The sequence below is a fragment of the Puma concolor genome, chromosome D2 (genome assembly GCF_028749965.1).
Source record: "Puma concolor isolate L17-30 chromosome D2, mPumCon1.1.hap2, whole genome shotgun sequence".
Taxonomy (NCBI): Eukaryota; Metazoa; Chordata; class Mammalia; order Carnivora; family Felidae; genus Puma; species Puma concolor.
The window spans coordinates 34,215,473-34,242,784 of record NC_141677.1 but is presented as its reverse complement, the minus strand read 5'-3'; the positions used below and the strand labels follow the sequence as shown (position 1 = coordinate 34,242,784).

The following is a 27,312-nucleotide window of genomic DNA, read 5'->3' as shown; positions in this document are numbered from 1 at the left end:
TCAGAAACAACCTAATCTAACCTTCCAGATGATTCACCCGTCACTTCTTCAACACTATGTGCCTAATTTGCCCAACAGGGACAAGGGTTCGTATCTCCTTTCCAATAACAGATCTAGTAACAAAGAATCCATCTAGTCCCAAGGATGCCCATTCTATTTTAAAGCTGATCTAATGAGAGAACTTCTTCCATGTGATTAACTGAAATTTGCTTCTCTGTAAGAAGGAATAAATCTAATCTAACCTCTATTTATATAATTGTCTTCACAGAACTAATATTGTATTCACTAAGCAACATCTACAGGCAGTTTCTTGCTTTTATACATAATACAGCCCTTAAAATGTACCTGTTGAAACTATAGACTCAGACTTAAATAATTTAAATGTTAGTGCACAGCAAAAGGAAATGCAGTTCTTTAAAAAGATGTTCAACTTCACTCACTTAATGCAAATTAAATCTACACTGAGATACAATTTTTTCACCAATCACACATAGATCCAAAAGTTTGGTACCACACTGTGTTGGCAAAGATGTAAACAGATAGTAGTTCTCATACTTTCTGCTTTTAGGAACACATTCTATAATCTCATACAGGAGCAATAATGAATGCACAAGGTTATTCACTGCAGCAATGCACATAATAGCAAAAGACGAGGCACAACTTAAGTGTTTAACAGACAGGAATTTATTTTCCTAAAAGTATAGCATATCAGCACACCTATGTGAAAGATTCACAAGGTATGAAAACATCATTTAGCAATTCTGAAAGAAAAGTCTAGAAAATAATTATTTCCATATTTAACTTTTTGAGGAACCTCCATACTGGTTTCTAGACTGGCTACCCTATGACCCAGTAATTGCACTACTAGGTATTTATCCACAGGATACAAAACTGTTGACGTGAAGAGGCACGTGCACCACAATGTTTACAGCAGCACTATCAAATAGCTAAAATATGGGAAAGAGCCCAAATGTCCATTGACTGATAAATGGATAAAGAAGATGTGGTGTTTATATACAATGGAATATTACTCGGCCATCAAAAAGAATGAAATCTTGCCATTTGCAACAACGTGGATATAACTATGGTATATTATGCCAAACGAAATAAGTCAGAGAAAAACAAATATCATATGATTTCACTCACATGTGGAATTTAAGAAACAAAACAAATGAACATAGGAGAAGGGAAAGAAAAATAAAATAAAAACAGAGGGAGCCAAACCATAAGAGACTCTTAAATACAGAGAACAAACCAAGGGTTGATGGAGGGGAGGTAGGAGGGAGGATGGGCTAAATGGGGGATGGGCATTAAAGAGGGCACTTGTTGGGATGAGCCCTGGGTGTTACATGTAAGTGATGAATCACTAAATTCTATTCCTGAAACCAATACTACACTATATGTTAACTAATTTGAATCTAAATTTTAAAAGAAGAAGAAGAAAATTATTTCTTAATATTTCTGGTTACCAAATCTAGAGACTGAAGGATGGGCTTTCCAACAGCCTTAGAAGAATCTTATCAGCTTTCACTGAAATGGTAAAAGGGATCTTGAGAACAGCATCTCAAACAGATGGACTTTAAGAGATGCTTTAAATAACTTTATTGTAATTTGAGGCTGTTACTTGTGAGTGTATAAGAACATGGTGAGGGTGGTATCCAATTCTGTTCACACAGTAACATAGTACAGAAGGATCATCAGGTGAATATAGGTTTTTTAATTTCTTTTCCAATTTTCCTGAAACTTGTCTCAAGAGGAAACAATGTTTATTCTTCTTTTTAAAGTTTATTTATTCATTTTTGAGAAAGAGACTGTGTGTGTGTGTGCGCGCGCACAAGCGGAGGAGGAGCAAAGAGGGGGAGAGAGACAGAGACAGAGAGAGAGAGAGAGATAGACAGAGAGAGAATCTCAAGCAGGCTCTGCACTGTCATAGCAGAGTCCAACATGGGGTTCAAACCCATGAACTGTGAGATCATGACCTGAGCCGAAATCGGACATTTAACTGACTAAGCCACCCAGTGCCCCAAGAATGTTTATTCTTTAAAATTATGGAATCTGCCGCCAAAAAAAAAAATCTATTTTGAAATTTATATTGTAAACACAAACAGTGATATGGCTACTCTTTGGAATATTAAGCTGCCATCTAATGTTCATGACAAGTTTGTTAAACATTTGGTATAATGCTAAGCAAAGGAAGCAAAATATGGTTTTATGCTGTATTTAAAGACGAACTACTCGGGGCGCCTGGGTGGCGCAGTCGGTTAAGCGTCCGACTTCAGCCAGGTCACGATCTCGCGGTCCGTGAGTTCGAGCCCCGCGTCAGGCTCTGGGCTGATGGCTCGGAGCCCGGAGCCTGTTTCCGATTCTGTGTCTCCCTCTCTCTCTGCCCCTCCCCCGTTCATGCTCTGTCTCTCTCTGTCCCAAAAATGAAATAAAAAACGTTGAAAAAAAATTTTTTTTAAATAAAAAAAAATAAAGACGAACTACTCTTATCAAAAGTGAGATGAACTCCATAAAAAACGTCTGGAAAGAAATGCATAAAAATATTAACAATGGTTGTTTCTGAGTAGCACTTTCTCCTTCCTTCCATTTTTCTGTATATTTTATTTTTCTGTGATTTGGTACTTATATAATAGATAAAAGCTTTTTTAAAGTGAATAATAATAACATCACACACAAGAACACAAAATTAAGTTTATTTTTGTTCTGACAAACTTGTTGGTACTTATTTAAAATGTAGCTATAAAAAAAATCTAACTCTTATCTTCCCCCCCACTTTTGCTGTGAATATTAAACTGCTCTAAAAAACTGTTTTGATTTAAAAATTTCTAGAAGATAAACATTTCCTAAAGTCAAAAGTGATGTAACAAAGCAAATTAAGCTTTCATAAGAGAAAGGAGATTTTTCACTCATGTCCAAAAGTGTTAAGGCAGGAAATACTGCAAATTTTAGTTAAAAACACGTCCAAGAAAGTAATACACTCACAAAGAGAAACAGACTTTTTCTCCATTTCTTAACTGTCTGCAGGGAAGAAGTGACAGCTTTCAGTTCAAGCCACTCTCTTCTCTGACCTCTGTGAATCAAACCCCAAAACAAAAATGGGTTATTGTGGCTACCCAAAGATTAACTTGGAAAATGTAATGTTGCCTACTGTGTTTTTAACTGTTATTACATTACAATTTTATTTGTAAAAATACTTACATGTAAAAAAGAGAGAAAGAAAGAAAAGTCTGGCAGTAACTACAACTCAATCTTGCTACTTCATTGTAATTGTTGTCGATGCCTAGACTAAGGCAAGTAGAGGGCTGAATAAAATACAAAAAGGCAGAGGGGTTGGATCAGGTGGTGAGGCAGTAACCGAGATCAAGTGGGAAAGGCAGCATCTAATTTATAAGAAGTCATACACTTTTTAATGACAATAAACCAGTATGCTAAGTTGATCTATAAATTTTAGTTTTCATACAGGAAAATGTCCTCATAAGCTCATTTTGATCTTCAAATAAAATGTACAGGTTGTTTTCTCATTACTTATCATAGATCCTCAAATTCACAAAGATGATACTGTGAGAATAACACACTACCAAACACACACTTCACCATAAATATCGTTGAGTTCCTCATTAGAAGCATAAGTGAGCAATAATTTCAAGTTGCAATTACCAGTGACAAGGATTAAACTGATTTGTCTATAAGTTTCACAGATAATTTTATTTCAACCAAAACAAAATGCTTCTTTTTCAGGCTCCAAAGGAAATACGACCATTACCCACAGACAGACTACACTGTCTGGAAATAGCAGCAATGCATCACTATAGCAAGGCATCAGTCAGGTATAAAAACTCTGTAGTGTATATTGGAAATCATCTCAGGACAACCAATAAATTAAATTTGGGGCGCCTGGGTGCCTCAGTCGGTTAAGTGTCCGACTCCAGCTCAGGTCATGATCTCACAGTCCGTGACTTTGAGCCCCCCCGTTAGGCTCCGTGCTGACAGCTCAGAACCTGGAGGCTGCTTCAGATTCTGTGTCTCCCTCTCTCTCTATGCCTCTCCCTTGCCTGCTCGCGCACGCTCTCTCTCTCTCTGTCTCTCAAAAACAAAAACATTAAAAAAATTTTTTTTAAGAAATTAAATTTAGGGGTGCCTGGGTGGCGCAGTCGGTTAAGCATCCGACTTCAGCCAGGTCACGATCTCGCGGTCTGTGAGTTCGAGCCCCGCGTCAGGCTCTGTGCTGACAGCTCAGAGCCTGGAGCCTGCTTCAGATTCTGTGTCTCCCTCTCTCTCTGACCCTCCCCCATTCATGCTCTGTCTCTCTCTGTCTCAAAAATAAATAAACATTAAAAAAAAATTTTTAATAAAAAAGAAATACTTTTCAAAAGCTATAGCTGCCACAAATAGGGATACCTCTGATTGATCTGGGTAAAGTAAATTGAAAACCTTTTGAAAAGGATTCACTATTCTAGATGCCGTTAAGAATATTCATGATTCGGGGCTCCTGGGTGGCTCAGTCAGTTAAGCGTCCGACTTCGGCTCAGGTCACGATCTCGCAGTCCGTGAGTTCGAGCCCCGCGTTGGGCTCTGGGCTGACTGCTCAGAGCCTGGAGCCTGTTTCAGATTCTGTCTCCCTCTCTCTCTGACCCTCCCCCGTTCATGCTCTGTCTCTCTGTGTCTCAAAAATAAATAAATGTTAAAAAATAATAATAAAAAATAAAAGAATATTCATGATTCATGGGGGAAAAGGTCAAAATATCAACATTAATGGGAGTTTGGAAGAAGTTGATTCCAGTTCTCATGGATGACTTTGAGAGGTTCAAGATCTCCAAGGAGGAACTAAGTATAGGTGTGGTGGAAACAGCAAGAGAACTAGAATCAGAAGTGAAGCCTGAAGATGGGATTGAACTGCTGCAATCCCATGGTAAAATTTGAAAGGATGAGAAACTGCTTCTTATGGATGAGCAAAGAAAGCGGTTTCTTGAGATGGAATCTACTTCTAGTGAAGATGCTGTGAAGATCATTGAAACAACAACAAAGAATTTAGAATACTACATACACTTAGTTGATAAAGCAGCAGCAGGGTTTGAGAGCATTGACTCCTGTTTTGAAAGAAGTTCTACTGTGGGTAAGATGATATCAAGCAGCATTGATGCTACAGAGAAATCATTCATAAAGGGAAGAGTCAGTTGATGCAGCCAAATTCACCCTATTGTCTCATTTTAAGAAGTTGCCACAACAACCCCAACCTTCAGCAACCCCCACCCTGAGCAGTCAGCAGTCATCAACACGGAGGCAAGACCCTCCACCAGCAGAAAGATTACAACTCACTGGAAGCTCAGATGATGGTTAGCATTTTTTTAGAAATAAAGTTTTTTTAATTAAAGTATGTACTTTTTTTTGATACAATGCTATTGCGTACTTAATAGACCACAGTAAAGTGTAAACATAACCTTTATACGCACTGGGTAACAAAAATACATTCAATTCACTTTACTGTAATATTCACTTTACTGCAGTGGTCTGGAACCGAACGCACAGTATCTTCAAGGTATGCCTGTATAGGGAGATCATGGAAGATATCTGAGCAGACCTGAGAAAGATAACAAATAAGCAAGCTTGCAAGTATTTCAGGAAAAGAGCATTCTAGTCATAAAACTGCAAATGCAAAGATCCTGTGAGGTGGGTGGATATCTGCCATGTTTGAGGAACACTAAGGTCAGTGTCACAAAAATGGAGTGGGCAAGGGGAAAGCAGTAGCAGGGGGAGGTCAGACAGGGAATGTTCAGCAGTGGGGAGCTGGAGCTGGCTGGTACCAGCCGATAAGAAGATTGTTATGCATTCCAGAACTTTGAATCAGCCGTAGTGAGAGTGAGTAATTATACCACAGAAGTAGTCAAATGTTACAAATCAGTGGCTGTCCCCCCTCTGGAGATCCAGTTTATCAGCACATTGCTGCCTATAGGCCACTTTAAATACTCTATATTTTGCTCTGTGTGAGATGAGAAGCTACTGGAAGGGTCATCATCTTTCTGGTATCATCATTCCCACTGCCTGAGTTCTGATCACAGAGAAAAAGGGCAAAAGCAAGAAGACTAATTTGGAGGCTGCTGGCATACTAGAGATGAGATATGCTAGTGGTCTAACTCAAAGCACCAATGGTGAGAATATGAGAAGTCAAATTCTGAACATGAAGAGCTGCGCTGATTTGAATCAGCATGTGGCGACAGTTACCAAGCTTCCAACCTACAAATCAATGATATCTACCTCTAGTCTAAATATGTCATTCCTGGTTCTGAATTAAGACTGTTAGCTGGATTTATAAAGAGCTTCAAGAAGTGCAAAGAACCAATAAGGAGTCTTTGATGCACATTATATATCTTCAGCTATCAACGATTCTATTATCATTCCAAATGATCAACACAGACATTTACTGAGCACCTGTTATACATAAGGTACTGCAAGGGATACAAAAAAATCTATACCCCAAGCCCTCAACCTCAAGGAGGTTACAATCTAAAAATTCAAGCGAAGGGGCTCCTGGGTGGCTCAGTCAGTTAAGCAGTCGACTCTTGATTTTGGTTCAGATCATGATCTCACAGTTCATGGGATGGGACCGCATTCTCTCTCTCTCTCTCTCTCTCTCTCTCTACCCCTCTCCTTGCTCACACACACTCGCTCTTGCTCTGTCTCAAAAAATATGCTTTAAAGGGGTGCCTGGGTGGCTCAGTCAGATAAGCGTCCGACTTTGGCTCAGGTCATGATCTCATGGTTTGTGGGTTCGAGCCACGCATCAGGCCCTGTGCTGACAGCTCGGAGCCTGGAGCCTGCTTCAGATTCTGTGCCTCCCTCTCTCTCTGCCCCTACCCCACTCATGCCCTGTCTCTCTCTCTCTCTCTCTCTCAAAATAAATATTTAAAAAAATTAAAAATAAAAATAAACTTTAAAAAACAAAGTTTAAGCGAATGCATCTGTATATAAAAAGAAACAGATTCAAGGCAGTGAAAATACCAAGTGTGTAGTAGCCCTAAGGAGTTTTCTATAAACTGGGATAAGGAGGGGGAGGAAAAAAATCACTGGACTTAATGGATACGATGGGACTGGGAGAGAAAAAGGAACAAGTAAGGGCCTTCCAGGCAATGGATCTGAGAAGCGAAAGAGCTAGGTAAAGATGGGAACGCACTTGGTGGTTCAGGAGTAGCCTACTCAAGGCATTCAGGAGCACTGGGAGACAGAGATTACAACTGTGGCATATGGAGACCTATAGTTGAACTCTTAACTGCATCACTTACTTGAGCATGTTACTTAGAGCCCTCCGGCCTCTATTTCCTCAGTGGCAATTACTTTATAGGACAGAATTAAGTAAAATTGTGCCTGTACAGTGCTTCACACAACTTGGAAATTAGTAAGTAGTCACTGGTGATTAAAAACAACATTCTCAATAAAGATGGAAAGACAGATTGGAATTCCATTATGGAAGACCTTGAATATCCGACTAAGGAATCTGCATTATAACCCTGTAGGTAGTGGCAAGCAAAGTTTTACGTGGGGGAATAATTTGGTGAGATTTTACAACTATAACTCTGGCACGCAGATATAGAATGGATCGCTTAGAGGAAACACTGGAAGTTGAGATGCTATTTAGACAAAAGTCTAGATATACAGTAAGAGTTTCAACATGGGTAAGGATAGTGATAATGGATCACAAAGTGCAAAGGGTGGGATACTGAACTGTGTATGCTGAAGACATGGTTAAGATGGTAAATTTTATGTTATGTGTTTTCACCACATTTTTTTTAAAGGGTCAGAAAGGGAAAGTTAACTCAAGTAACTAGAAGAACCAAAGGTACCAATAAGGAAAAACAACAACAACAACAGTAAAGTCATGAAAGGGGGCTCTATTTGGGAAAAGGACTCTACATTCTGGTTAGGTTTGAGGTGATGCCGTGAAAGCCAAAAGAACATGTAGAGTATACAGAGATACAAGACTGAAGCTCACTCACTGATCAGTGGGAAGGAGAAACTTCACCATGCATAAACATACTAATACACCCAAGTCACAACTACTTGGCTTACCAGTCTTTACTGTAAGGTTAGAAAGGATGGATATATGACTTGGGGACTGTACTTAATACAGACTGAAAAGATGTCTTTTCTGAGCCATCCCCAAAACCTCAACCTACATTATTCATCTTATAATACAAATAGGACTGTAACAGATCCAATAACACAATGCCACTTTGATAATCCTTTAATTCAGACAGCATATATTCTAAGATGTAAGGCTAATTTGTTCAGTGTGTTCTCCATATATCCCTTAAATATTAGCAGTGAATTTGTGCTGGAAAAGCATGTGCTTTTTCCAGAGTTGCTAACATTTTTGTATACTTTTTTCTGAATAACATGAATATAGAAAAATATATAAGCTTGGTGAACTTTCATGAAGTAAACACATCCATATAACCAGTACCCAAAACAAAAACCAGAACATTACTAGTACCCCAGAAGGCCCCTTCATACCCCATTGCAAACACTTTCCCCAATCCCCAACAAGGATAATCAATCTCCTGACTTCTGACACCACAGATAGTTTAACCTGGTTTTGAAATTTATGTAAATGCAATCAGAGTTATGCACTCTTTAGTGTCTGGCTTCCTCCACTCAACATTATATTTGTGAGATTCACACATTATCATATTATTGTATATTGTATTCACGCATTTTGAATGTGTATGTTTGTTCATTCTGATCAGTATTTAATGTTCATTGTTTGATTATGCCAGAAACTTATTTACCCATTCTACTGTTGATGGGCATTTGGAAAATCCCAGCTTGCACTATTACAACTCGTCCTGCTTATTAACATCTTTGTCCATGTCTTCTGGTGAACACACACACACAATTCTGTTGTGTATAACTCTAGGAGTGAACATGCTGAGTCATAGGGCGTACAAGTGTTCAACTTTAGTAAAACAACTAATGAACTTTAAAGGAAGGAATACTTTAAGATCTTTATAGGGAAATTTGAATGATTAATGATTTATCAGAAGGTGCTGATGAAAACTACATCAAAAATGACTTCCAGGAGGATAAACATATTTAAGTAGGATTGTTGAACCACATGGCTTCCCAAGAAGGCAACTTAGTTTAGGATATTGTCACCAGCAATTTAGAATGTGACTATAACACTTAGAAATAACCAAGTTTGGGGTGTCTGGGTGGCTCAGTCGGGTAAGTGTCTGGCTTCGGCTCTGGTCATGATCTCACGGATTGTGGGTTCGAGCCTCACATCGGGCTCTGTGCTGACAGCTCAGAGCCTGGAGCCTGCTTCGGATTCTGTGTCTCCCTCTCTCTCTGCCCCTCCCCTGCTCACGCTCTGTCTCTGTCTCTCAGAAATAAATAAAAACGTTAAAAAAATGTTTCTCATTAAAAAAATTAAAAAAAAAAAGAAATAATCAAGTTTGCCTTGTTGTTTCTGGAACTGCTGATGCAGAAAATTCAGAAACAACTCAAGAGCCATTACTATCAATAAGGTAAAGTAGCCACTTTCCCATCATGTACGGAATATAAATGTCACAACTCTGCAGCAGTTAAGCCTGTACCCATTGAATCGCACTCCTGGAATATAAAAGGGACTTCAAAACTAGTCTAACTTTCAGGTGGTCATATCAATGCCTTCTAAATCAGTGAACATGTGAACAAAACTTCATTTAATCCTGGAACAGAAGAAGATCATTAGGCAAAAACTAAGGGAATCTGAATAATACACACTGAATAATACACAAAAAAGTAACATGTTACTTCTAATGTAACATGTTAACCATAGGGGAACTGGAGATGGGGTGTATATGGGAATTCTGTGTAATATCCTTAGCCATTTTCCTATAAATCCAAAACTGTTTAAAAATAGAATTTATTTTTAAAAATCCACTTAAAACTCTGCAACATAATCTGCAGATTGTAATACACCTGCTAAACTCCTCTCAGAATGCAATCCAAATGCGTTTTAAGAGCTGTCAGACACCCACGCATGCACACATACACACACATACACTCTTTCCATCTATGGGCTTAGACACATAGATATATGAGGGAAGCATTCTATCTGTGCTGATTTTGGTTTTGCTCCCAGCTATAAAATAATGAACAAGGCTCAGACTTCCTTTCTTATTCCAACTAATCTAAACTTTTTGAATATATAAGTTTTTAATGATTCATTAAGAAGCAACCCCCCAGTTAATCTTCAAACAAGAAAATAAAAGCATCCAAACTCCAAGTAACATCAATTCTCCAATAAATCACATCTTTGTGGTTTAAATCGTTGAGTCTTTTTGCTTCTACTTCGAGGGAATAAAGTGAAAAGGCTGTGCCTTACAGTTAGTAGTGAAAACAAGTAGCCCTACTATGGTGTAAGACCTAGTAGAAGGAACCCTGGGCAAAGAGGCAGGAGACCTAGCTTCTGGTTTCAGTTCCACCACTGTCTTCTCTGTGACCCTTGAACATTTCCCCAAACTTCTCTGATTCTCAATTTCCATGATCTCAAGTTCATTTCAACTTTAATATTTGTTCCATGAATAAAGAGGTCCTTTAGTTATCACTTCTGGGAAGATAGCCTAGTTAAAGCTTTTATCCTTATCTGTCCTATAAAATCAAGTCTCTAGAAAGAAAAATAATATCCCGTTATGGAATGAGTGTTTAGTCCCATGGGGGGTGAGGAGTAGGGGGATATAATGAATAAAAGAAAACAAGTTGAACAGCCATCATGGCTTTCCATTCCACTAACCTTGTATTAGTTAATCCCACCACCATATATATTGCAAATATTTATTTGCTAGACAGCATTATGACACAGGGCTTGGCTTTCTTTTTAGAAGACTATTCAATTCACCTGTGGTTCCAACAAGTTTATATCTAAACATATCCTGAAGTCTGTTTCTTTTATAGAAGGAACTGGCACACTTTTTCTTAAAAACCCAGATAGTCTTAGGCTTTGTGAATCATACGGTCTCTGTCACAACTCTACTTTGTTGCTATAGTGCAAAAGCAGCATAGACAATTTGTAAATGAATGGGTGTGTGTTCCAATAAAACTTTATTCACAAAAACAAGTGATGGTCATGGCTGTAATTGGCTACTCCCTGTCCTAGAATCAGGGGCAGAAAATCAACTGGCAAGATAGATTTTGTAAAACCATTTCATGAGTTCACACTGAAATAAACTGTTTTGTTTGCAGGGAGAAAATGTTTATGAATCATGATCTTCACATACCTGAGAATGTTCAAGTTTCCCCTGCATGAACAGGTCACACCACCAATACCTAAGACAGAGCAGGAAAACACTCTCCCTTACATGGTTGTTATGACATAACAGGGGATGTGTTAATTTATATAGGCAAAATTTACAAGGTGACCTGCAAAAGTAAAATACCAGGTTTTAGCAACTTTAGCAAGAAAAGAAACCCATACCTCATTAATGCCAACCATCACTTTTTCTATATATTAAGCTAAATTAATTAAGCTATATAGAGAGCTAAATTTCAAGGTCATTGACTTTCTTGGGAGAGCTGCTCTGTTTCCATGCAACCCAGTTGGTTTAGACCAGCAGACCCTTGGTTATCCATAACCTGTTAAATTTCCAGAAGGCCAGACTAACTGTTTGATCTAATACAGAAGTTCTGATTCATTCTGGGATGGGACAGGGGTTGTACATCAACATGAATGGGCTAATTAATAATTAGGCCAAGACCAGATCTATCATCCCTTAGGGTCTATCCTAACAAAAATGTTCCATCCTGTGACAGTCACCTTGCTAAGTTCAGCCCCATGTTAGCTACCAGGTATTCAACAGCAGGCTAGAGCAAAGAGCCAGCCCACAAGGATCAAGCAAGTGCCTTTTTAAAAACTAATCTTAAGAAGTTCCTCTACATGGCTTTGCAAAGTAAGCAAAAACCATGCCAAATAGTAAAAAAGGCACTTACTTGACTCCCACAGGCCAGCTCCACACTCTAGCAGCTAAGATGTCACTGGCATGGTACATGGAGAGTGAGGTGGAAACGATATCTTGTCAACCACTGTAGGAATGGTAGTGAAAGACCTAAAAGAATAGAAAAAAGTAAAGTCAATGTCAAAGGTGAAGGCTCTCCTGAGCCTGCTGACATGGATACCTCAGCAAATGACAACAAAGGAAAGAAAGTTTGAAAGAATATTAGCTATAACCTAGAACCTAGAATAAATCCAGAAGATTATGAGAAACTCTCAAATATACATTTTTTCCTGAGAAAGTATTGAATCTTTTGATATCCGCATGGTAAGCTCATATGGATGTAAAACTCGAGAATCCGAAGCAACAATTCATAGACTAATAATACTTTTAGAAATTGCTTTAAAGAAGCAAAATTCTTTCACTCATCTCTATGCTTCTAACATTTAAAAAATGGAACCCTAATAAACAATGAGAAAAAGCAGAAATTTTTTAAAGATTTTTTAATAAATTTTTTTTAACATTTATTTATTTTTGAAAGAAAGAGCAGGGGAGGGGCAGAGAAAGAGGGAGACACAGAATCGAAAACAGGCTCCAGGCGCTGAGCCCTTAGCACAGAGGCCAACGCGGGGCTCGAACCACAAGATCATGACCTGAGCCAAAGTCAGTCATGATAGCGTTGCACAAGCCACCCAGGCGCCCCAAGATTTCTTTTTTAAAGTAATCTCTAAACCCAAGGTGAGGCTTGAACTTAAGACCATGAAATCAAGAGTTGCATGTTCCAAGGAATGAGCCAGACAGGCACCCCCCTCTTTTTTTTCTTAAATAAGAATAAAAAATTTTTTAGCTGAAAGGGACCCTGGCAATAGAAGTCTCAGGTTATCCAGATTCATTCCGAACTTTCAATAGTTTCAGAAAGAAGTTCACAAAACTTAAAACTCTTGGTGCACTAAAACAAAAACTCCAATTCATTTACCTAGCCACACAACCCTCTGGTTTAGGAGTTCTGTTTCAAAATGCTTGACTCTTGGCAAATTTTATCAGAGATCATTCAAAAACAAGAACAACCATTTTTTTTCAGGACAACATTTTTGAAAAGAGCCTGTTCACATACCATTACCTCCTCTTCCAATGCCTACACTATTTGTGGGTAAAGGAATTTGTGAATAAAAAACTGTGACTTATAAGAAAAGCAGCAATAGTGAAAAAACAAAAATCATTCTTCATAATCAGTTAATTCTCAATTCTTAATTCTCAATAATCTCTTTCTTCCTTCCATCTAATCATTCCAACGCCCCCCCCCCTCAATTTTTTTTTTAAATAATCTCTTCTTTTACTTGCTGGCCCTTTTAGCATCCTTGCCCCCACAGAACCACAATGGCAGAAACCAACAGGCAACCGAATTTAATCATTCTTGGGGCACCAGAATCTCTCCAATAAGAAAAAACAAAGATAATTTAAGTTTTCATTCTAAATAAGTTTTAGCCAAAAGACTATTCTTACACTAGTCCCTAATTCCAGTATGCTTAAAGTTGGGTCACCTTTTTAGCAAACAGTCTGATGATTCAAATTGCCCAGGCCTCGGGGCGCCTGGGTGGCTCAGTCGGTTGGGCGGCTGACTTTGGCTCAGGTCATGATCTCGTGGTTCGTGAGTTCGAGCCCCGCATCGGGCTCTGTGCTGACAGCTCAGAGCGTGGAGCCTGTTTCAGATTCCGTGTCTCCCTCTCTCAGACCCTCCCCCGTTCATGCTTTGTCTCTCTCTGTCTCAAAAATAAATAAACGTTAAAAAAATTTTTTTTCAAATTGCCCAGGCCTCGATTAATTTATTTAGAAAGGGATATTCACTGTTAATAGCATATCTGGCCAGACTGCATCGTGGGTGCCTACCTCACATTTTCTTCCCAATTTTGGCTTGTGTTTGCTTTGCCTTAGCTACAGTCCCTGGAAAGCATCCCATTTATTAGTGTTTCCCTTGCTGCATCAGCATTTCTGGTTAAAGCACAATAGCAAATCATTTGGAGGGACAACCTGAATGGAGTTCTGTATTGTGTATTCTGCAACATTATCCAAACCATTATCAAAGATGTTAACAGTTCTTCTTTTTGTTTTGTTTTTTAATGTTTATTTGTTTTTGAGAGACAGAGAGACAGAGTGTGAGATTGGGGAGGGGGGTGGGGAGCAAAGAGAGAGGGAGACACAGAATCTGAAGCAGGCTCCAGGCTCTGAGCTATCAGCACAGAGCTCAACGCAGGGCTCGAACTCACAAACCTGAACCGAAGTCAGACTTAACCTACTGAGCCACCCAGGTGCCTCTCAAAGATGTTACAAATGAAAGACAACTGCATGAAATTGGGAAGAAAAAAAATTTATCAGAGATTGCCTTTCTAAAACAATGACTACAAGGAATACTCAATGGCAAATACACATATAAGATTCATTATTAAAACAAATATTTTATTTCACATCAACTGTCTACCCCAAAAAGCACCCCTCCATTCCTAGACCTTGTTTTTCCTTTACTCCGTAAAACCATGACACAATTCAAGAACAATCTTTTTACCATTTAAGGCATATACCCTTTTTACCAAATAAAGCAGTCCCAAACTGCAAATTTGGGAACTCACAGAAGAGAAACAATGAATAAATGTCAACAAGTTCCCATCTACAGCTTGTCTGCACTTCAAAAAAAACTGAGCATTTTCATAGAACAAACCAAGTTTTAGCTGCAACAGCTCAATCCCGCATGAGCATGCTGTATTACAGCGGATGCCGTTCGGCACTTTGCACAAGACATGTTCGTCTGTGTAATGAAACATTATTCTTCTCTGCCTTCTCTCCGGAAGTACAAAGGGTTTTCCCTGGAATATGATAAATGAGGGCATTCCACACCCAAAAAAGGAAACTGGCTTTTTTGAAAGTCAAAATATTCCTCGTCTAACTTTTAAAATGACATAATATATTCCTCTTTCCCAGCCCCCCAAAATATTCAGCTAAAGAGACTTTCAGTCAACAAGAGAATGGTTAAACATGAGAAATGGAGAATGAAACATGACAAAACAGTTAAAAATGAATGAACCAGAACTACACGTATCAACTACAGATTCTTCAAAGTATTTAAACAAAAAGAACAAATTATATAACTACATACAGTGTACAATCTTCTAAATAAGGCTTAAAACATTTACAGTACTATGTAAGGTTGACAGATACAGCAAAAGCATAAACACATGCATGGGAATGGTAAATACTAAATTGGAAAGAATGGTAATTAGGGGAGAGAGGACAAGAAATAGGACTGAGGAAAGATACCTGGGGCAGCTTTCATAGTTATCGTGTTTAATTTTTCAAGCTAAAAGAAATAAATATTCTACATGTTTTTATAGACATGACATACTTCATACTTTAAAAACAAATGACTTTTCCCATTATGTTTAACTGAATAGAATGTAGTTTTCTTATGAAGCCCCCCCCCCCCAAAAAAAAACCCTCTGGTGATGGAATGCCCTTTCCAAGTGAGCCCCCTCATCAGTAGAGACCTTCTGTGTTTTCTTCCACTAGTGCTGCTACTTTCTTTCTTCTTTTTTTTTTTTTTTTTTTTAACGTTTATTTATTTTTTTGGGACAGAGAGAGACAGAGCATGAACGGGGGAGGGGCAGAGAGAGAGGGAGACACAGAATCGGAAACAGGCTCCAGGCTCTGAGCCATCAGCCCAGAGCCCGACGCGGGGCTCGAACTCACGGACCGTGAGATCGTGACCTGGCTGAAGTCGGACGCTTAACCGACTGCGCCACCCAGGCGCCCCTGCTACTTTCTGATACTGGCTGTGATGGGATTTTCAGATCCCTAACTCAGGGCCTCAGCTTGTCTCTACTTTTAATCTTACCAAGAATGCTCTTTTTAGGCAAGAAATCTATTAGAGTTTCCTTTCATTTTCCCCTTTTTACTGCTAAAACCTCTAGCAATCATTAAAAAGAAAGTCATTACATATTTAAAGCTCACCCGACTTTGTGGCACTTAGCCAAGCTAGGAACTTGATTTTATTCTGAATCAAATGTCAATGCAGAATGAGATACTAAAATTAAAGAAAACACTGGGGCACCTGGGTGGCTCAGTTGGTTAAACATCCGACCTCAGCTCAGGTCTTGATCTCAAAGTTCAGGAGTTTGAGCCCAACATCGTGCTCTGTGATGACAGCTCAGAGCCTGGAGCCTGCTTCAGGTCTCCCTCTCTCTCTGCTCCTCCCCTGCTGATGCTCTGTCTCTCTCTCTCTCTCTCTCTCTGTCTCTGTCTCTCTCAAAAATAAACATTAAAAAAAAATAAAATTCAAGAAAATACTGACTGCAGTTTAATTTTCTAATAAATGAACATTCTAAAATTCTGTAATATGTTAGACCACCTCAACAATGTTTAGATAACATTTTGTTTTGAAGCTTAAGTCAGAGCTGGAGATAAAAAAAGAAAAAATTTCATGGTGGGGGAGGGTTTAAAACAAAAACGAAAAAATAAAACAATTTCTCGCATGCATACATGTAATGAGACATTCACACAGAGCATACCCTTGGGATTCCCTCAAAAACTAAAAATTAAAAAATCACTACCATCTCTTCATGATCAGAAAACCCATTTTTCCTATCTATTCTAACACCAGCATTCAAAGGTCAGAGAAAGAGCGGCAAGAAAGAAGAAAGTGACAGAGACAGACATAAGCTGGTATTCTTCTGTTTACCAAACAAATCCCAGCAAACACAAATAAAAAACTTTCAATCTTCTCATTAGGTTTTTACTATTTCTCCTACTCCATTCAATCTATCCTTAAATACTTCATAAAGTATTCTCATATCCATACTCTGTTTTAAAATGAAAAAATAGGTTTTATCACACTTGGCCACTTGCCACAGCCCTGCTTCATGGCAGCTAGCAGAATTCTGGCAGTGCAAGATACAGGATACAGTGGGGGCAGAATGGAAATACAGAAGATTAGTTCCAAAATAAACACCTCCAAAAATCTGTCATCTTTGGAAATATATACATGCAGGGAATCTAGAGTTGGCAGCACCTCTTTCAAATAGTTCCTTTCAAGCTCTCTTCTGCAGTGCCCAGCCCTTCACCCTTCCCTCCACTCCTCTACTTCCTCCAAATACTTGCCAGGCAGATGCATGTGTCAATTTCTTAAATTACTTATAAGACAATAGCACTACAATATTTTTCTATCACTATTTTACTTAGTATTTTCCATAGTCCTGCTTGTTTCAGCATAATCTGTGAACCCTTTTAAAATGATCTGCTGCTGCCTGAATCAAAGAAAAGTAATTTCTTCTTCGTATTTCTATGATTCTCATCACTATATTATCTCGGCATGGAGAACAAGAGAATCTACAGCTGCATTATCCACAGGGTTGAAGGATTTAGACAATGGTCTCTAGGACTTTTCAACTCACTGACTCATTTATTCAACACTGGCTGAGTGTCTCTGTTCTTGACTACACTAGGCTCAGCTCACAGAGTTTGGGAGAATAGACTACTGTGGGCAACTAATCACCTGAGGTTTCCACACTCAGGATTCCTGTAGTGTAATTACAAAGGAAAACAGAAACATTTTCTGTTTCAGCCTGGCAGATCACGACTCAGAATTAACAGATTATTATAACAGTCTGTCTTACCTCAGCATTCCAACATTAACTGCTTTTTTTCTTCCCCTGTCTCTCCAACTCTCTGGATTCCCCACCACATGTTCACCTCTTCCCCCACACCCTCAGCAGTTTGGATTGGAAAAAGAAGACAAAAGAGAAGGATGGGACTAAGGGCAGAATGACTTGTTTAAGAGGAATGCAGGGTAAATTGTCCATCAAGATGTCAGAAGTAATTATACAAACTGTCCTGAAAAGGAAATGGAAGGGATTTTTCTTCACTTCAAGCCTTTGACCCTGGTGAGAATAAGCAAATACATTATACTTGAGTTTATGATTTTATACAAGCTCCCCAAAGGAAAAATATAAAAATTACTTATAAAGTATTATATGAAAGTGACATATGTCTTAGAAAGCCCCTTAGGCTCATTTGATCAAGCATCCTTATTTAATTGGCCAAAACATTAAGACCAAAGAGGTCACCTGCCCAGGGTCAAACAGCAAGTTAACAGAAGAGAAATGAACAAAACCCACACTCCTACCTCTATTGTATCACATGGCACCTAATCCTCTTCAAGTACAGTGACTTACTTTTATTTTGGTGACTGAAACACACACACACACACACACACACACACACACCATTTCCATCTCTTATTTAACTATCTCAGAAAACTAATTAAAAATTCTATGATGGTATAGCAATCCTTTAGTCCCATAGTTTTCCAAAGGCTCACCAACAACGTGACAAATACAATCTCTTCTGGTGAAGCAGATATTGTAACGGGTCTAAAGACTTGTCATAGTTATCAAATAAATACTTACCTCTGTATTATAATACCTAGAAGACCAAAGAATATGTGCTTTCCGAATAAAGCAATCCGGTAAGGTACCTAGTCAATTAAAATACAGAGAATCACTCCATATAACTTGTTCTCGATTATTACATGTTTTTATTTTTATACTCCTCTTGAGAAACGGATGGCAGAAGCACAACTCCTGTCTTCGCTTCTAATGTAAGAATGGAGGTTGCTAACATTTTACGAAGAAAAGGTTTCATGCCTAGGAATGACTAGGTTTTTATTTGTTTCTTTTAAAGACAAAAGACCATCATACATACAATGCTCAGTATTCCCTAAAGGTAAACAAATATTACAAAACTGGAAAGTTAAAGAGAACAAAGTCAAAGGAAATTACTCAAAAACATTCCTCTAATTAATTAAGGTAACGTGTAGAGTTTCTGCTTTGGAAGAGTGTCATACACAGAACACACATTCTCAAAGAAGACTTGCTGAGTGCTCATCACACTTGGTGAACTCCTTCCACACTGTGCAAATCTTTCAGATTCTGATGGTGTGGGGGAGGGGAGGCAGGAACATGGGATAAGGTAGGCATTGGATTTGATACATACATTTTAAAATCATTAAACCAGGTCAGCACATTTTTATATACAAAAGAAGAGGCACAGAAAAGACAACAAAGAAGTATATTTAACATGACTGTAAAAAGAAACACACAGAAAAGGTCCAGAAATAAAGTTTCAGGGCCTGAGTATTAATAGCATCAGACAGCCCTTGAATTGAACTGCCTTTCTACCTGGTACTAGCTGAGTGATAGTCTATGTCCAATCACCAAGTTCTAACAATTCTACTTCCTAAATCTGCCTTCTCTCTATTCCCTTTCTCTATCCCCAATGATACTGTCCTTACTCAGGCATCTTTTGCCTGGTTCATTAAGATACCCCTTATTGGCCTCTTGGCTTTCTGGTCCCATCCTTTCGAATCCAGCCTTCACACTGCTGCCATTATAACTAACCTTCCAAAAAAAGCACAAACCTGATCATGTGATTCACCTAATTGAAATTCTTCAGATGCTCACCTATTGACTAGCAGTATTTTTCCAAACTGTGGCTTAAACTGTAGAATCAATTTAAGTGGGTCCCAACCAGTATTTCTTTAACAAAATAGCATAGAAACTATGTATGCCTCATACATAGTAAAAATATTGTTTCATGAAACTTTTCCTACTTTTATGCACACGTGCACATTCTGGGTCATGATATAAAATGTATTTCTACTGTGGGTTGAGTTTAAAAAAAACCACTGACCTACATAATAAAATCCAATTCCTTCACAAGTCCCTTCACAGTCTGATTCCCTCACCATAGCACAGTAGTTAAGAGACAGGCTCTGGAGCCAGACCACTTGCATTTCCTTGCCAGAAATACCAGTCGCCGCTGCATGATCCTGAGTAAGTCATTTACTAGCTGAGTGTCACTTACCAGCTGTGATCCTGGGCAAATCAACCGAGCTGAGGTAACTCGGCTTCACTATAAAACGAGGGTAGGAACAACATCTACCCATAGGGTGCCACAAGAATTGAGATTACCTATGTGACACGTGTGACACGTGGTACACTTGATAAATGTTAATTATTAGTGGTATCGCTATTACTGCCCAGCCTAATCTCTGGCTATTCTTGCTCACACTCCAGTTCTTACAAACTACTGGCCGTTTCTCAAATACATCTTCCTTCCTCATACAGTCATGTCAGATGTTGCTGCTGCCTAGACTGGACTATACCCTTCCAGTCCCCCACACATCATATTTCATCCTATTTCAGCTTAAGTGAGGCCTCCCCTGTGAAGCCTTCTCCAGCTAAACGCTCCCACTGAACCTCCGGGCCGGCGGGGAGCATAGCCACTTACAGTCTTGTTTGTCGGTGTCTCCTAGCCAAACTGTGACCTCTCAGGACCACCTCAGAGACATCACTCTTTCCCAGCACAGTATCTTACAAACAGCAGTTCATCAGATATTTTCTGAATGACTCCTGGTTACTTACCTTTACTAGGTCTTCATTTTCTCATCTGTACAATGGGAGTAGTATTTTGCCCAAAGAGTTATAAAAGTGTCTGATATAGAAGCAATGCTCAACAATGGGTGGGACTTTCCAGAATCCTTAGCTAAATTACAAATATCCTAAGGAAGCAATATCTTAGACCCTTATTAGCTAAGACCTGGAGGTGAGGGTAGAGAAAGAGACTTAAATGTTGCCAGAAAGATGGTGAGATCTCTTGGAAGAAAACTGCAGTAGATGCTTGAGAAAGAAACCCAGCTGAAGGACAAGATGAAAGGGAAGGGGGCCCTACACAGACACCCAGCCAGACCTAGGCCTAAATCCCAGCTCCAAAACATCTGTCTAGTCTATCTTTGCATCCCTAGCATTAAAACAGTTTATGACACTTAGGAAGAAATGAACCTATCTCATCCTCAATTTCCTCATCTATAAACCTGGGATAATCATGCCTCTCACAGGACTATAGTGAGAATTAAATGAGGTAACACAATGCCCTCAGATGCTTTCTTCTCTATCTACCCCTCTACATACAGGTCAGGTAGTTCACATTAACCTACTTCCTCTCCAGTTATTTGACAAATTACCAGTCACGTTAACTTTCTCTAAAGTTTAAAGCAGATATTAATACTCTTAAACATCCTGTAACACCACTTATTATAGGTATTACAAAAAAGGTGAAGGCAAAAAAGAAGTTTAAAGGATCTTGTAATCCATAAGGCAGTACAGTTCAAGACTATACGTGGGAGACTCCCCTGGATGGCCTCATACACATATGGATTCTCAGCAATTCTCTGGTGATTTTTACAAGTGTTCCCCAAACAATAAAATAGACAATAGTAAAGACTGAAAACTTTAGTAACAAAGTATAAAAGGTAAATACCCTTTTGATTAATAAATATTGCCAATGTCCTTAAAGAACCTTTGAAAAGGACTCTTATTTTCAAGAGATGTCAAAATGCAATGTCATATTTCCCATTTTTTCCAGAACTGCATTAGAAAAAGTTCAGTTTCAGCATGCTACTAGACCCAGTTGGTGGTGTAATCTACCAAGTTATATTTTGATCAAAATAAAAGATTCAAGCCCATACACAGTTTATGGGTCAATAATTCACTAAACTCATTAAAATTACTTTGCTTGAAGTCAACTTTCATGTTACACAGTCTGTCTCACTGCAAGCATTTAACAAACTGCAGTGAAATAATTAAATGGATTGTTTCTCTTTTTGTGTTCAACCTGCAGAGGACAGGTTTTTTAACACATATCATCAAGCTTGACCTAAATCAGGAAATAATTATTCAGGACTGGGCTTGAGTTTAAGCACTTACTGAAAGAAAGGGTCTCAATTCACTTTTCATTTTTTGATTTTTTTCTCTCCCCAATTCATTTTTTTTTTTTTTTTAAGTAGGCTCCACGCCCAATAGGGGGCTTGAACTGGAATCAAGCAAGAGTCAAATGTTCTACCTGGGATCAAGAGTCAGATGCTCTACTGACATAATCAGCCAGGCACCCCTCCTAATTCACTTTTTAAAAGGAACCTCGGCTTAATTGTCCTTTAAATGAAACATACATTCCTGCAATTTCATAGGAAAAGAACTGATTGAGAAAGCCAGCAGATGGGGGAACCATTTTCAGCTCTGTAGTAACTTGCTGGGCTACTAAAGAAAAAACCATTTCACCACTCTTGCATTATTGCCTTAATCTATGGTCTTTTTGAGCTCTGAAGTCTATGATTCTTTTTAGTACATGTCCTCCATGGTAACATCTTAGTTTTCCTAATAACATGTTATTCCAGTAATTCTAAAATATCCATGAGTCATGGTACAGTATTAATTAGTGAGATAAAGAATAGAGGATTCCGTTATGTTGGGTGGCTATCTCAAGATCTTAAAAGGTAGTCTTGTCCTGGGACACCTGGATGGCTCAGTGGTTGAGTGTCAGACTTTGGCTCAGGTCATGATCTTGCAGTTCATGAATTCGAGCCCCGCATCGGGTTTGCTGCTCTCAGCACAGAACCCGCTTCAGATCTTCTGTTCCTCTCTCCCTCTGTCTCTCCCCCATTTGCATGCATTCATTCTCTCTCTCTCTCTCTCTCTCTCTCTCTCTCAAAAAAAAAAAAAAAAAAAAAACCAACACCCATAGTCTTGTCCTTAAGCACACACATAAACCAGAATTTTTTAAGAAAACCCATAGAGACACAAAGCTAGGATATAAAAAAGAAATGCAAGCAACATCTCTGCAGTTATTCAGATAATGGTATTAATGGGGGCAGGGCACCTGGGTGGCTCAGTCAGTTAAGTCTCTGACTCTTGATATTGGCCCAGGTCAAATGATCTCCCAGTCATGGGACTGAGCTATGTCAGGCTCAGCACTGAGTGTGGAGTCTGCTTGGGATTCTCTCTCTTCCTCTCTCTCTCAAAATAAGTAATAAACATTTTAAAAAAACACAAAAAACCAGACAATGGTATCAATGAGGTGCTATTGCAGAAGACCATAACCACTCTGGATTTCAAACGCAAGGCAGCCCCAAAACCAAAAATGATGTACATTCAGTTTGTTGTTCTCTTTGACATACACCATTCCTGATGCTGCATTCTCTATTTAGATTTCCTCTTGGAGTAGAGTTCCATAAAGCATAATAATCTGGGTATTAATCACACTTTTGCTGGGCTTTGGGCAGAAAGCAAGTATCACTGTAGAACTCATCAAAAGGTACCAACTCTGTGCATCAGTCTACCATAAAGAAGTGTAATATACAATCAAAGACAGTACTGGCAATACCAAAGTTAAAGCAATTACCCAAATGTGGCTACCTAAGCAACAGGCCACTAGAAAAGTCAAACTGGGGGATGGGGGGCATGGTAATGAGCACATCTTTTCATTGTACCTGCAAGCAGACAAAAGGGTACATATTCAATTAATGTTCATCTGAGTGTCACCTATATACCTAGCACTGCGCTGGAGTCTATGAGAGACAAAAAGGCAATACTGCCCACCCACCCCATAAGATAAGGCACCCACAAATGAAATATTTAGGTAACAAGATAAGTCAGTGTCAATCTGTGTCCTGCTAATAATTAAACTAGCTAACAATAAATCCCATCAGAACTTAGACAAGGCAGAAGAGAACAACAGAAAGGGATTAAGAGCCAGGAATCACACAAATTAAGATTCTGACTAGGACTTCTTGAATCCACCTCCATTTAAAGACATCTCAGATGTCATTAACCACAAACATAACCTAATAAGTCACTTCCCTCAGTTCCCATTAGGCGTGTCTCCTCATCTGTAAAGTGAGGAGGTTAGATTCAAAGAGGAATCATAGGTCACAGTCTCTAACCTGAAATGGACCTTACAGGTTAGAGAAGTGATTAAGACCGAAATTCAGCTGCAAGAACTGCATAAACATTTAGTATAGATACTCGGAACACTGGCTTAAGCGCAGTGGAATATTTGTGCTGGGATGTCTCTGGGAAATGCAATTAAAGAATTGCAACTTGCTTCTGTGTCTGGTAATATAACCTCTGCTAAAACTATCAGGTTAAACAGAAATGTTGTGACCACTAAAGAACTATAATGTGTAAAAGTGAGAGGGACAGTCACAAACAATAACAGCCCAATGACAGACTTAAGCAAGAGATTTAGTAATTCAGCATAGCCACTGACCACTAGGAAATGTCAACAGTCAGGCTTTCATAATCAGAGGTGAGACCATTTGATTTAGCAAAGGAATTACCCAGCTCACAATGAAAGGCAGTTCCCCCTCAAAGAGCCATCCTTGAAAATAGCAACCACCTTCACTAACCACACAGAAAGGCATGCGACAAACATTTTACATCAGTCTTAAGTTGCAACCACAGGCTGGGAGCAGTAACGGGCTCTTCACATGGAAAATGAAAAACTACACTAGATGGTGCTAAAAATATTGAATAAGCCCCTGCATTCTTATTTCTATTTACTTAGTTGAGTGATCTTTTAATAAAGAAAGTGGGGAGGGGACAAGTTATGTTTCATAACTTCACAACCACATCTGCCAATGAGCTGAACTGTATTGTTTTGGACTCCTCCTGTAAACTTGGAAAAGATTTTGAACACATGCCTCTCAAGCAAAAAAATTAACCAGCACCATAACCGGTTATGTCCCCCTGGCTCTAATTTACTGTACCTACTACAGCAGAACAAAAGTGGCACAAGCTGGGCTTGTGATGTCGTCCAACGCAGAGTGCCATCTGCTGCACATGCACAGGATGTCTCCTAGGCAAGATTCAACCTTAGTGTCTCTCAGGGACCTTTACAAGAGCAAGCTGTTTGCTCCCATATTTGCCTAATACATTTGGCCTCAAACAACATCCACTTACAGGAGCATTCCCATTCATGGGATTTTAAAACACCAATACTTTCCTAACGATAGTCAGTTTTATAAAGGAGGAGAAAGATTATGAAGGAGCAATGGCACCTGATAATGAGAAGAACACAAGAACGGGGTCAGAATATCTGGGGTGGGTCCTGAAACTGTTGCCTGTTAGCTGTGCAATCCTGGCCAAGTTTCTCCCCTTTTCTGGGCCTCAATTTCAGGCATAAAATGTCAAGAGTTAAACAAATCTCCAAGAGATACCTTTCAAAGTGAGTCTTGTGAGAGATCATAGAATAACAGATGGAGACAGCTATATACAGGGTGGCTTCAGAGCAATCGTAGAAAAAGAAAAAATCCTGTTTACATATTTTAAATCATCAGACACAATTTTTTTCAAAAGCATACAATTCTAAGTTCATTTACAAGTCAACATTCCCATGATAACACTTCAGCCCTTCAGAAATAACACTTCACTTTAACTGTGCTTTCAGTTACAAATTCAGCACATCACTTTTACCCACCCCAGAATAGCACAGAAGAACACTTTCATGAAGTACCCACACAAGGAAGGCACTCACAGCCTGACAGATTCGCATAGTGAAAAATATACAAGGCACAAATTTAAAAATGCTAAATGAATACCACACCCAAATAGCCTTAAAAACAAACTGTGCAAAGTCAAAAGACGTATTAGCAAAATACAGGGATAAAGACAACTTGAGAAGTCTTTAAATAGTTTGAGGGAGAGGGGAATGCAATCAGATTTTTGGGTGGCTTCATGTTTTTAGGAAAACAAAACACATAAACGGAGGCTATGAAACATGCAATTCTAAACTGAACTGTGGAAAAGCTCGGCTCTCACCCAAAAGCTTCAGCAAAGCAATATGTCAGCATGCCAAATATGAAGTACAATTTTCTTCACAAGAATGAAGACAGGATCCATACGTATGACTAATAATAACAATATCATCTTGCATTTCCAGAGCATTAGTTCTTTTCATAGCTCTTTCAGACCCTTGATTTTATGTTGTCATCAGTCTTGGGGTATCCTCTCTGAAAACCTCCAGTTCAGTTTCCTCTCAAGAGCTATGTGATCACAAGAAGACAGGTGGATGTATTTGTTAACACAGGTGGACGTACGTGCTGAGATCTCAAGGTACTAGTTTCTTCTAGCAGGCTGTCTGCAGTGATTCTCTCATTAGCACACTATACAACTTAGCTCTAGGAAACAAAACCTACACTTTCTCACTTGGCCAAAGACCAACACAAATGGGCTGGGAAAGTCCAAGCAAAGAGAACCCACTGACTTGTTAGGTCAAGAACTCCACGCCAAGTTGATCTCTTGTAACTGAAAAAAGAAATGACAATCACTCACAAACACACCCCAAGGCTGTTCAAATAGAAACTCTCCTTCGTTGCCAGCCAATGAAATCCAGCAGTAACTGGTTAATTCAACCACCAAATCCCTGCCTCTGTGAACAACTTGCCATACCCACGTCCCCTCCGCCTGCTGCCCATCCTTCCTTCTTCAGGCACGCGTGAGCAAGCTGCTAAACCAGCTCTCCAAAAGGACCACCGAGGACCTTTAAGAATCTCAGGATGGAGCTTGCCTCCTGAAGCAATGCAGCATCCTTCGCGAGGGGGCTGTTTCCCGTGCCCACACATGCAGGAAGTCACAGAGAGGGATAAAGTTTGATTATCCTTTCTTGCCCGTTCCCGAAGGGCCGAGAGAGGACGAGGGAGCGGTCCCGCTGGGGTCCTGGGCTGCTCTCCCGAGACAGTTACCAGAAGCATGGCTGGCACTGCCACTCTCCTGACACATACACCAGGCAGCCGCGGCAACTCAGGACACCCCGACCCGCCCGGAGGAGGAGGAGGGAAAGGGGACAACTTGCACGGGGCTCAGTTCGCGAGCGGTGGGGCAGAGTTGTTTAAAAAAAAAAAAAAAAAAAAAAAAAAAAAGAGGGAGGGACCGAGATCGGGTGCGAGTCAGAGAAGGGTTCAAGTCCCTTCCCCGCCCTGGTGCCCCGGGTCCTGCGGGAACATCCCCGCCATCGCCCCTCCTCCTCCTCCACTCGGCTTCCTCCGCCCTCCCTCCCTTCCTGGTCGCCGCCGCAGGCGCCTGAAGGGCACGGCGGCTCCTCGGTGCCCGGCAAGCTCGGGAGCGGCAGCGAGTTGAGGGAACTCGCCCGCTGCCCCGGCGGCCTGCCCGCCAGCGGCTCCCACACGCCAGCGCCGCCCCGCCCTCCCCGGAGCCTCGGGGCGCGCTCGCTCACCGTCCGGTGGTGCTGCTGCTGCCGGTGGCGGCTGACGCCCAGCCCGGGGAAGCAGCCGGCAGTCAGCGCTCCGCAGCCGCCGACGCCCCCGCCGCCGCCCCGGGAGGAGAGGAGCAGCAGGAGCGATCTACCTGCGGCGGCCGCCATCTCTCAACTGGAAACGGCGCCGACCCAGGCAGCGCAGCGGACGGCCGGGGCGGAGCTAAGGCCCGCCACTCACCCGCGCCGGACCAAC

At 40.0% G+C, this 27,312-nt stretch overlaps 1 protein-coding gene across 6 annotated transcripts in view; it reads right to left on the bottom strand.

Annotated features, from left to right (window-relative positions):
• The window catches only part of MCU (mitochondrial calcium uniporter), a 204,461-nt gene extending 177,237 nt beyond the window's left edge, over positions 1-27,224 (bottom strand). For 2 of the 6 annotated variants that reach the window (XM_086679954.1, XM_086679956.1), the window contains exons 1-3: positions 27,078-27,215; positions 11,965-12,080; positions 11,256-11,397 (exon numbers count right to left, since the gene is read on the bottom strand). In XM_086679954.1, coding sequence (XP_086536080.1) covers positions 11,256-11,397; positions 11,965-12,023 — 201 coding nt within the window. In that variant the 5' untranslated portion in view covers positions 12,024-12,080; positions 27,078-27,215. Of the gene's footprint in view, positions 1-11,255; positions 11,398-11,964; positions 12,081-13,507; positions 15,417-27,077 lie in introns of those variants that run through there. The other 4 variants (XM_086679957.1, XM_086679955.1, XM_086679958.1 and 1 more) reach the window with 4 other exon arrangements.
• Positions 27,225-27,312: the final 88 nt, after the last annotated feature.